The 11,567-nt window shown below is 56.0% G+C and overlaps 1 protein-coding gene across 1 annotated transcript in view; it reads left to right on the top strand.

Annotated features, from left to right (window-relative positions):
• Positions 1-8,430: 8,430 nt before the first annotated feature.
• RASSF5 (Ras association domain family member 5) overlaps positions 8,431-11,567 on the top strand; it is a 62,409-nt gene continuing 59,272 nt past the window's right edge. Inside the window, exon 1 of the mRNA XM_035010176.1 lies at positions 8,431-8,884. Within this exon, the coding sequence (XP_034866067.1) occupies positions 8,431-8,884 (454 nt within the window). The remainder of the gene's footprint in view (positions 8,885-11,567) is intronic.

Raw genomic sequence — 11,567 nt, 5'->3', positions numbered from 1 at the left:
GTCGGAGGCCCCGCAGGGAAGTCCCAGAATGGACTTTCCCTGGCAGCCGTGGCTGCCTCTGGATCACACATGCTTGGTGGAGCTCAGCGAAAGAGCCTGGGGATCCCTGAAAGCCAAGTGCAGATTTTTGGGGGATGATAGGATCCAGGCTCTGTGCTCTCACGAGAAAGGCCCAGCAGAGACCAACTCAAAGGCTCAGTTTGTTCCCGGGTGGGGCAGAGCCCCTGCCATGGATGTGTCCCCCCATTTAAACTTCTGCAGAGGCTCTCGTTCTCCGTCGGTAGGGAGTGAGGAAGTGGACCAAGGCCCGTGGCCGGAAGAGCCTTAGAAGATCCTCCGGTGTCTGAAGACCTCTTAAAATTCCCTTTATGCTCTCTGTCATGATTCCTAACTTAACACTTAAAATGAAGAGTCCACTGGGCTCCCCAGACCCGACGTGAGCACCCGAGGTGCGCCAGGCCCTGTTACCGGCGCCGGGACCACACAGGTGACCACGATGGATGCCTGTCCTGGAGGAGCTCACCGTGTCATGAGGGAGGCAGTTCAGCGTCATGAGGAGAGTGCTGGGCTAGGAACGCACAGCTCAAGTGCAGCGTGACATCACCGTCTCGGGGGGGCCGTGCTGAGGTCAGCCTAGGAGGGTGTCAGGGAAGGACTCGGGGAACCGCGGGCTCCGGGCGGCGGCCCCGGCGGGTGAGTGGAATTATCTAGCAAAGAAGGCATGGCAGGCATCCGTGCTGGTGGGAACAGCACGCGCCGTGGCGTGGAAGGAACTGTAAGTATGCGTGTCACTGAGCATAAGCCCAAGTGGGAAGTCGGTGTTGACGAAAGGGAGAAGCCAGGCCCAGAAGGTCCTCGTGGACCACACTGAACTTGAGCTTTACCTCAGGGAGCCGTAGACACAGGTTTTATGTCAAGTCCAACTAGGATTTTAAAGATACGACTCTTTGGGGCCTACGTGGAGGGTGTATTGAAACTCTGTGCCTCCGTCTCCTTGTCTAAAATGGGGGTGGTGGTGATAGCTTTTCAAAGTTACAGGTGGGAACAGATCTGGTATGTCCACAAGGGCCTGAAACACAATGTGAGTTCTGTGCACACCCTCCCGGCCCTGACCTCGCTTGGCTGTGAGGCCCCTTGTACAGGGAGGGTCAAGAGACAGATTCTCTTGTCTCAGGTGGGCCAGGCCGTGGCTCCGTTCAGTCACAAAGGTCTGGGAAGAACCCACACGGCGGCATTCAGATTCATGGCGAGCATCCTCTTAAAACAGGCTGGGCCAGGTTAAAAATGGGCCTACCTAGGAGGGCGTGGGGGCACGTCCCAGCTCCCCACACGGGAAGGGCAGCCCGCTTGGAGGGCCTGGTGCCTGCCTCTGGGCCCTAGCACTGCGGGCCTACAGTCTCTGTCTCTCTCAGGAGCTACTCAGTGTTCTCTTTAGAGGCTGACGTCCTGGTTCAAAACAGAGCTTCTGGGACCCACCCACAGGATTCCAGTCAGTACGGGGGTGGCCCAGGAACCCGCATTGTTGATGAGCTTCCCCGGTGATGCTTACACAAGCTAAGGCTTGAGAACACTGAGGCAGAGTTTGCAAATATCCTGCAGAGGACACAGGAATGGGCCCACACAGGCCAAAGGGCAGGAGGTGGTAGACACCTGACTAAATGCCACCCACCCAACCCCAACCTGACAGCTGAGGCCAGGGGAGCCAGGCTGGGTGACAGGACAGACCCCCACAGGGGCCTGGCCGTTCTCCCACTGCACCCACCATTTGCCCTCACGGGGTGTCTCCCTTCAGCAGCGGGCGCCTCAAAGGATCGCCACAATGAGCCCTTTGGGGTTCACTTCCAAGCTGCTTCAGTGACTTTTGTCAAGGGTAGGAATTCCTGGCTTTTCCCTTCATCTTGCAGAGAATCCTCAGCCAGTTGGGGGTGGTAAGGAATGGGCCAGGATGGCCTGAGGTAGCTTCAGCTTATTTCCCTTGGAAGCCCCGAGTTTCGGCAGTCATTTCAAGTAGTTGGGTCCTTTCCCTGCACCCTTTGCAGAGAGACATGGGGGTGTGCGTGGCGGGGAGACAGGGGATGGGAATGAGGACAGGAGAGAGGGTGGGAAGGAGGACTGGGAGGAATGGAGCGATAAAGGGATGGACAGGGAAAGGGAGAGGAGAATGAGGGGGAAAGGGGGCAGAAATGAGGGGAACAAGATAGAGACCTGGAAGAGACGGGTGTGTGTGTGTGTGTGTGTGCGTGTGCGCGCGCGCACATGTGAGGGGGCTGGGGCGAGAGCTGGGCTAGCCTGGAAGGCCATCCAGGCCACTGTGCTCGTGCTGGTCTGTCCCAGTCCCAGTCCCCGGCTTCCTGCCACAGCGATGGGCCCAGAGCGGGCTTAGTGCTGGAATGTAAGTGCCTGTGGCTTGGGGCCTCCCCGCTGGCTGAGTGAGGGAGAGCTGCTGACAAATCTGCCTGGAATATCTGAGTTTTTCCACACGGAAAGAAGAAACATATACACAAACCAGTCTTATCATAAGCCCGGCAGAGTGACTTGGGACGGAAAAATTCCATTATTGAGAGGCAGACGGGGGAGGTGCCACCGACTTCTGGCCAACAAGCCCCACCCACCCCCACCCTGCATGGGGACACCTTTCCAGGAGCCCTCACATCCCTGCTGCATTCCGACCCTCTTGTCCTAAGTACTGTCAAGGACCTGGATGTGCCCCGTGGGAGCACGGGAGCTCGGTGACCCAGAGAAAACCCACCCTCCTGAAGTGGGGATGGTGTCTTACCAGCCCTCACCGCTGGCCCAGGAGGCAAGAAATCCGCCCCAGTGACCATCAACTTGGGAGGATGCACATGAGCCTTAAACAGAGTTCCCAACACCATTGCCACCCGGCCCCATCAGGTCACTGGGTGCCTTCTTTTCTCGCTGGGCCAGGCAATTCCTTGTCTCCCCGCCCTGCAGGAGCCATGGCCTAAAGGGTGTTAAGAGATGAGTTTGGGATTAGGTACCAGTTGGGAGCTGACAGGTGAATTCATTTCATTCGACATTTATTGAGCACCTCTTACTTGCCCTGTACCGTGTGATCAGAAAGACCAGCAAGACGCAAGTCAGGTGGGGGGGCCTGGGTGGCTCAGTTGGTTAAGCGACTGCCTTCGGCTCGGGTCATGATCCTGGAATCGCGGAATCACGGGATCGAGTCCCGCATCGGGCTCCCTGCTCAGCAGGGAGTCTGCCTCTCCCTCTAACCCTCCCCCATCTCATGCTCTCTCTCTCTCTCTCTATTTCATTCTCTCTCTCAAATAAAATCTTTAAAAAAAAAAAAAAGACGCAAGTGGGGAAGGCAAAATGTCAATTGTGACTCACATCATGATGATGTGAGTGTTAGAGACGCAAGCAGCTTGTAGGGTCCCAGAAGAAAGAGTGAGGATCAGGTCTGGGCAACTCTGGGAAGGCTCTATGGCATTTGGATTCGACCTTGAATACTGAAGAGGATTTCAACAGGGAAAGAAAAACGGGGAAGTATTTTGCTGATTCTTGAAACTGCACCTACAAAGTGAGATCAGAGATGTTTAAACACTGTCCTTTTTACCACACCAGTTGGGTAGTGTAAAGGCAAAATTCTGCATTTGAGTCCAGACTGTGACACATTTTGGGGGCTAGTCACATGTCTTCTCTGAGCCTCAATTTTCTCATCTGAAAAATAGGAATGTCAGCCATTTCAGAGTTGCCATGAAGATCAAGTCATTCAAGCCCAAAGTGCCAGCCCCACAGTAAGCACTGGATGCATATTTCTTGAGTAAATATAACACATAGCATTTGATGAGAGACTTTTACAAACATTTTAATTCTCCAGCAACATTTTATTACGGTCCCGGCTCACAGTCTAGCAATAGAAAGTGTTACCCCCAAGACTCCCCACTTCCATGGGAGGCTGAGCTCTGCGTCCAACAACCTGCCCAACAAGGGAAGAGAAGTCACGTGCAGAGCTGTAACCCTGCCCTCAACAAGGGTGAGAGCATTTCCCCTCAAATGTCTATGGAGGGGTCCCACAATCCCAGCTACTCACTGCCTTGTGCCCATTTTCAGAGTGGGGTCTGTGAGACACCTTAATCAACTCCTATAAAACATAGGCCAGTACCCAACTCCCTGGATCTCTGGAGGTGGGGTCTGGGGATCTGCATTTGGAACAAACTCCCACTCCTAAGGTATGGGAACGTTCGGGGCTGTTGTCACCCCTGCCTGGACTGTCCTTGCTCAGACAGACACAGGGCTTCCTCCACTCAGGTCTGTGTTTAAATGTCTGCTCCTCGGAGAGGTCTCTCCTGGCCGCCCGACCTAAGAGTTGCCCCTGCCATTTTCTATCCTCTTCATGTGCTTTACTTTTCACCATGAAGTACTCAGGACCTGACCCTATATTACACTTATGTTTGCATGTTTATTATCTGGCTCTTCCCTGAAAATGGAAGCTTCAGGAACATGTCCGTTCCGCTGTTGGACCTTTAGCACTGACAGCAGCGCCCGCTAGAGAGCGGATCTTAGCTACTTGTTAAACGAAGAAGTGCTCTGTGCCCCGGCAGGTGCGCTGGTCACCAGTGCTGTCTGCCAAATAGTTCCAGCTCTTTCCCCATTCTGAGCACAGGACGGCATTGCCCCCCTTGTGGAGGGCGGGCTCTATGCCCCGGGGCTCTCTTGGCTTCCTTCTGCATAGTGGCCGGCAAATTGTGATGTGGTGGCCGCTCCATCAGCCCGGGGCCCTGAATGGCTTTGAAGAAGAGCCTCCCTGCCAACTGGCAGAGGGCATGTCAGACTGAGAAAGAGGTTTCTAGTTTAAAGGCAGTGAGATTTGCAGGTTATTACCACAGCATAACCTAACCTGTCCTGACTGGTCCAGGGAGCTTATGCAAACAGCTGTTCTCTCAGAATCACTGGGAGGTCCCCGACATGCTCTGGGGATTTCAGCAACTTCAGATGCCTCAAAGCCAAACAAAACCGAAAACTTCCCCTTCAGAAAGTCAGGATGCATTCTGTCCTTCCCCTTTCCTTCCTACTGGGAAGCTCAGCAGGGGGTGGGCGGGGGACAGTCCGCCCCCCCCCCCCCCCCCCCCCGCCGTGGAGGAACCAACACGCTCCCGGACCACCTCTGAAGTGACCTCACACACTGACCACACACTCCAACAACTGGCATTTTCCCCTTGGTCAAAAATAAAAACAGCACACCTACTCTCCTGGGAGTGAGTCACAAACAGAAAAAAGTCGATGGCTCTGGGCCAAGAGGATCTGCGAACACGGGGAAAAACTCCCAGTGGACGTGTCTCAGCAGATGCTGTGCTTTCACCCTGCTGGCCCGCTGGACCAAAGAGCCATCCAAACAACTCTGAACCTCAAGCATCGGACACTGCGCCAGGCCAGGCATCGTCCTGACCCTCCACTGAGACTCGGATTTCTTTAGTACTTCCTCCCTGGGGAAGGAGGACTGACTTGAGAGAGAGAGTGTGTTGTGGGAGGGGCTGCTCCTTCAGGGAAGAAGGGGACTGGGCTGGGAAAGATGGTATCAGAGGAGGCAAGTCCCAGGCAGGGAGCCTCCTGTTGGGGGTCAGGGGTGGCAACTACCTCTCCCAACCTCAATTTCTTGGCTCAGGCAGATGAACCTTAAGATAAACTTGATAAACTTTTTGGGTTGGCTACATGAGGTTATGTTATCCCCATCTTCATCTCCGTTCCCATCCCAGAAGCCAAATGTAGGGCTCTGGCCCTGCACAATCTCCTCCACCATCCAGGGCTGAGAGCAGCCACCCCCATTCCTCCAAATCAGAGCTGGAGCAGGAAAGGAAACCCAATTTTTCTGTGCATCTCAGACAAATGGGAGGGGGTTTACGTCTGGTTGTTCCAGACAGTCCTCAGTTTCCCAGGGCTAAAGGAGACACTCATCCAATGAGCCTCTCTATATGGGGGACCTGGCCTAGGCTGCCCAAACTCATGCTTGGTGGGGGCAGGGAGGGGGATGGAGGACAGAGATGGCAATTGTTGGCAATTATTTCACAAATGGCATTTTAGAACTGGCCTTTCAGAGATGTGCTCATTGCCAGGTCCTTTCTTCTTGCCATGCCCAGCTGTCACCCAGAGCTCAAGCTGGGTCCACACCCTGGACCTCACCCAGCTCCCTGCCTCCTGGGGGGGAGTGATCTCCTCCAACGAGTCTCAAGCCTGTGGTGATGGATGGATAACAGAGGGGTGGATACAAGCAGATCTTTATACGCAATGCAGGTTTCTGCAACAACCCCAAGAAAACTGCCGAAAAAGTGGAAGAGGTGGGAATAAGAGACCAAAAAGGAGAACTGTACTTTCCTGCGTGAACATTCAGCAGAAAGCATTCAGGGATAGAGCCCCCCCTCCCGCCCCCCGCCATGAGTTTTTCTCAGTGTGCCCACTGAAGTTCACCTGCCCTGTGGGGAAAAGAACAGAGAAGCCCCCCTTATCACCACCTTAGATCTAGAGCAGTGGAGTCCTTGGGCCAGCAGCAACACCACCTGGGAATCTGTTAAAAATGCAACATCTCAAACCTCAGCCCTAAACTCCTACTGAGTCAGAAACTCTAGGGGTGGAGCCCTGTAACCTGTGATTTAACAAGCCCTCCGACGGACTGGACGCCAAAGTTTGAAATCACTGATGGGAGAGAAAGCAAGGTTCAGACAGGGGAGCGGAAAGGTGGGGGAAGGGAGTAAAGGGGGTGGCTCATGATGCACCCTCCCTCATCTCAACTCCTGCTCTGTAACACTGTCGAGTTGCCTATTCTCCCTTGTGCCCAGAAACGACCTCCTCAAGTGAGAAGCTCCAGCCTCTCGTGAGACCCGGGGACGCGGCACTACAAATGAGGAGGGCTTTCTGATTGCCACCACCATGAAGGAGAAGCCATGGACCAAAGCAGGCTGGGAATTCCCTGACCACTCGACTCTTGAAATTTTAGGAATTACCTAAAAATTACCTCCAAGGGGAAAGAAAAAGCAAAAGTGAAGATTCCCCTACCAGACGCTAGGGGGAGTCCCATCTCTGGCCTGGGAAGAAGAGCGTGCGTCTCAGGTCTAGAGGAATGTAGATTATTTCCAAAGTTGGTTGCTGGTGACCTCTGTTAAATCAACCAAACGGAACCCCAAGTTTTAAGAGGACAGTCAGTGATCACCGCGTCAGAGTGGTGGATCGCAAAAGCATTTACCTGTCTTCCCACTCCCAGACCAATTTACAGGCAAAAACAAAAACCTAGAGAGGCTGGGGAGGGCCCCGGGTCATGCAGCTGGCCTGTTCAAAGATCCAGCAGTCCCGTTGCCCGCCCACGAGAGACGATCAGGACAGGCTACGTAATTTGTAGGACCTAGTGTAAAGAGAAAATGACGGGCCCTCTGTTCAAAAAGTATTAAGACTTTCAAGACGGTGAAGTCAGAGCATCCAAATGGAAGGGACAGGGGAGGTTATGAAGCCGGCTCTGGCGCCAGCAGGAAGGAGTTCGTCTTCGGGTCCCACAGGTGAGCTGTCCATCCCAATACAGAGTAGGGCTTTCGGGGCTGGTGTTTCCACCGTAGTTCCTGGAGCAGCTGTGGGGAAAGGAGGGTTTGGTTTGGGAAGATAAGCTCTCCCAAGCCATGCGGCGAGGGAGCGGTCTCACGATCCCCCAGGGCCCCGATCATACAACCCCAGTCTTCCGGGAAAGGAATATCCTACCAGACAGGGCTGCCCAGAGAGGGGAAATCCAGCAAGAGTGAAAGTCGCAGGCGGACACCCTAGCCGGCCGCGCGGCGGCTTCCCGCGGTCAGCCTCGGAAGCGTCCCCCGCGGCGCGTCCCTCGGCGTCACGGGACTCGGCGCGGCTGCGGGGGCCGGAGCGCCGGCGGGGCCTGCCCAACCCACGCGCGGCCGGCTGGCCAGGGGGCGTCGCCGGCGTCGGGGGGGTGGCACGGCCCACACCCTCCCGTGGGCAGGAGAAGCGGGAGGGTGGCGCGCGGGCACCCGGCCCGGGGACCTCTCCAAAGGCCCATCCCCAGCGAGTTCCTAAGCCCTTCCCTGCCGCCTGCTCCCTCACCTGGGCGTGTTGCGGTGCAGGGATGCGGGGGAGAGGGGGGAGCTGGTGTTGGGGGAAGTGATGGGAGAGGGAAGGAGGCAGGGCTGAAGGCAAGACGGTCCCGACAGCAACGCCTCCTCAACGGCCCCGGTCGTCCGGGCCGGTCCCCGCAGACGCCGCGAAATCCGCGCTGCCTCCCGCGCCCCCCGCCGCTCGGCCGGTCGGGGGTTCCCCGGGGCGCCCTTCCTGCCGCGCGCCCGTCTCCCCGCCCCCGCCCCGCCCTGCAGGCTGCGGTCCCTTTAAAGGCGCGCTCGTGTGGGGCCGCCCTTCTCTCGAGGCTGACTCGGGAGCCGCGCCGCCGCCACCGCCAGCCGCCGCCGCTCGCCAGGCATGGCCATGGCGTCCCCGGCCATCGGGCAGCGTCCCTACCGGCTGCTCTTGGACCCAGAACCGCCGCGCTACCTGCAGAGCCTGAGCGGCCCCGAGCCGCCGCCGCCCCCCGGCCGCTCCTCGCGCCGCTGCGCCCCCGCGCCCCTCTCCACTGCGCCCGGGGCGCACGAGGGGCGCGGCGCCCGGAGGGCGGCCCGGGGGGACCCGGAGCCCCAACCTCGGGCCTCGCGACCCGCCCGCCCTCTCCGGCCTGGTCTGCAGCAGAGACTGCGGCGGCGGCCTGGAGCGCCCCGGCCCCGCGACGTGCGGAGCATCTTCGAGCAGCCGCAGGATCCCCGCGTCCCGGTGGAGCGAGGCGAGGGGCACAGCTTCGGCGACCTGGCGCTGCGGAGCGGCCCGGGCTGGTGTGACCTGTGCGGACGAGAGGTGCTGCGGCAGGCGCTGCGCTGCGCTAGTGAGTGTGAGGGCAGGGCAGGGGAGGGGCGCGCGGGAAGCCCGCAGTCCGCCGGGGGGCGGGGGGGGGGGGGGGGGAACTGCCAGGGGGCTGGCGCAGGGGACGGTCGTTGCTCTTCTCCACTTCAACCAAGGGAGACACGCCCGGGGGGACTGCTTCTTAGTCCCCAGGCGGGTAGGCTTTAGTGACTGCCTACCGCCCAGCTACGGCGATGCTGTGTTTGACAAATACCTCTTTCCCTGACAGGTGCGTACCCCGCCCCTACACACACACACACACACACAGAGTCACTCACTCAGGTTGGGGATGATGACCAGGGCGTCAAGGTCATTCCGTTGTCTCCCACGCACCCTCTTGCTTTTGTTGTAGCTTCTTGACAGTGGGTTGTGAGACTGGTATTGATATGGCCATTTGACCCGTGCTTATTAGGGTTAATGGGAATATGGCTTGTTTGTCGCCTGTGGTCCAGGCCCATGGTACGTGCCCCCCTGTGTTACTCCTCTCCTTTAGGGCGCACTGTTGGGACAGGAAAGAGACCTGGTTAGGCTTTAGATGGAAACAGGCTGTAGGTTGAAGTGAGCCTGAGGTCACCCTGGACCTGTGCCCCGCCCCTTACCTTTCACCTCTGGCCCCTCAAACCTTTGGACTCTGCTCTAATGTTTGGCAGTGTCCTGTCTCCCTTCCTCCCCCTCTTCCCCCTCCGCCTCCTCCTCCTCCCTCTCCTCCTCCCCCTCCTTCTCCTCTTTCTCCTAGGTTACTGCACCAGTCATCAGGCTCTAAAATTCCCCAACTCCCTGTCCAGGACTTTCCTCCCCGGAGCTCTCAGGCCCCCCACTTCCTTCAGAGACAGACTCTTCTCAAAGCCTGACTGTAGACCACTAGACACCCAGTGTGTAGACTTTCTGAGCAAATTTGCAGTCTTCTTGGCGGTGGGGGTTATTTTTCGCTTCCTACAGGTCGGTGTGTGTATTTCTTTCACAGGTGTCCTCTCCCCACGCCCGTATGTGCAGTTGCCATGTTTGGTGGAGGATATCCTTATCCACGTGTTTATGTGTTTATAGAGATAGTTTAAATATCGGAAGTACAAAGCACAGAGGCTGGCACAGCCCCTAACAAGCATCTCTGGAAGTGGCTTGTGGTTTGTATTTGTCAGCAAAGGCCCTCCCCCCTTGACCAAAGCCCCACCGCCCCCATCGGACTGCAGCAGCTACCGCCCATCAGGAAAAGCCTACCTTGCCCGTGTCCGCAGTTCCCAGCAGAGGCTGTGCGGGGTGCCTCCTGCTGCAGCTGGCTTCGGGCAAGGAAAGCTCACCTTCCAAGCCAGGGTCAAGTGGAAGGGAAGGATTGGAGGGGAAAGTAGGTGTTGCTCCCTCCACCACCAGAACTCACAGTTCGGGTGCTAGTACAAAAGGAAAGAGCGAACTTTCTAGAGGTATGTGGTGTGGGTGGAGGGCTGCCGTCACTTGGTAAATGCTCTTGACCCTACAGTCCAGTCACATGTAGCTTGCCCATGATGTCTTGGCCACGATTGCCCTCTCAAGTGTCCTAGGGTACGTGACTGTCTCCACCAATTCTATAAACACACACAGAGCCAGTGTTCTCACTGTCATGGATCTAGTTGTGCTAGAATCCTGAGAAACCCACTTCATTGGAATTCTAGTCTGTAGTAAGACATTTGGGGGATGCCTGAATACCAGAGATGGGAGCAGGGCTGGAGTCAGGGGACTAATGAGCGGAGTCTCTGTCGTTATTAATATTTAACTACTTGTGGACCTGTGGCTGGATGGGAACAGTTGAGAAATGTTCTGATGTGCAAATGAGCCACAGGCAGGTGAAGACACCCCCGGCCAAACTCATCGAGCATCTTTGTGTAAGTTGAAGATCTAATTCCGTGGTGGCCTTGGTTTGTTTTATCTTTGTTTTGAAAAGCAAGGTTCAGAAATATGACCTTAAAAAGGCGGTAGCAGGCAGCGATTAAGAGAACAGACTGACACTAGAAGACCTGAGTTCGAATCCTTACTCTGCCACTTAATCTCTGTGTTATTCTGGGCCTCTCTGTGCGCATCTGCTTCCTTGTTTTAAAAAAAATGGGGATAATAACATTACCTACTTCATTGTGTTAATGTGAGGATTAAATGAATTAATATATGTAAAATGCTTAACACAGTGCCTGGCAAAAGGCATTATGAACGTTTAATGCAATACGAATGTTATTGTTATCCCCTCCCATCCAACAGCTGTAACAATTTGTCTGGGCTCATGACACCTCTGAGGATCACCTTTCCAAGCAGTGAGTACAGTTCTCAAACCCTGCCTGGCTGAAGTAATGGGGAAGCGAGTGCCATGAGCGTCCCAGGATTTGCGGGTATTAACTGTCCTCCAGAAACACCACTCCTGCCCGCTGTGGTCAAGAAGCATCCTCACTGAATGCCAGTAGCTTAGAGAGCACTAAGACATTGATGCCTTGTCTTTATATCACTTGCCCCCAACAAAGTGCCAGGCTCAGAGCAGCCTCAGTAAGTAGCATTTGATGAAGGTGGTGGCTTGTTTTTCCTCTTCAATCTCTCTGCTCTTGGAAACAAGCAGAAGGGCAGTGGTATATGAATGACGTAGGTCAGGGCAGGAGCCTGATGATGGGTGGCAGCCATGTTGGCAAGATGCGCTCTTTTTTTTTTTTTTTTTT

This window comes from Mirounga leonina, unplaced genomic scaffold, assembly GCF_011800145.1.
Source record: "Mirounga leonina isolate KUSES-001 unplaced genomic scaffold, KU_Mleo_1.0 Mir_154, whole genome shotgun sequence".
NCBI lineage: Eukaryota > Metazoa > Chordata > Mammalia > Carnivora > Phocidae > Mirounga > Mirounga leonina.
The sequence above is the reverse complement of the archived record's forward strand: the minus strand, read 5'-3'. Positions and strand labels throughout refer to the sequence as shown.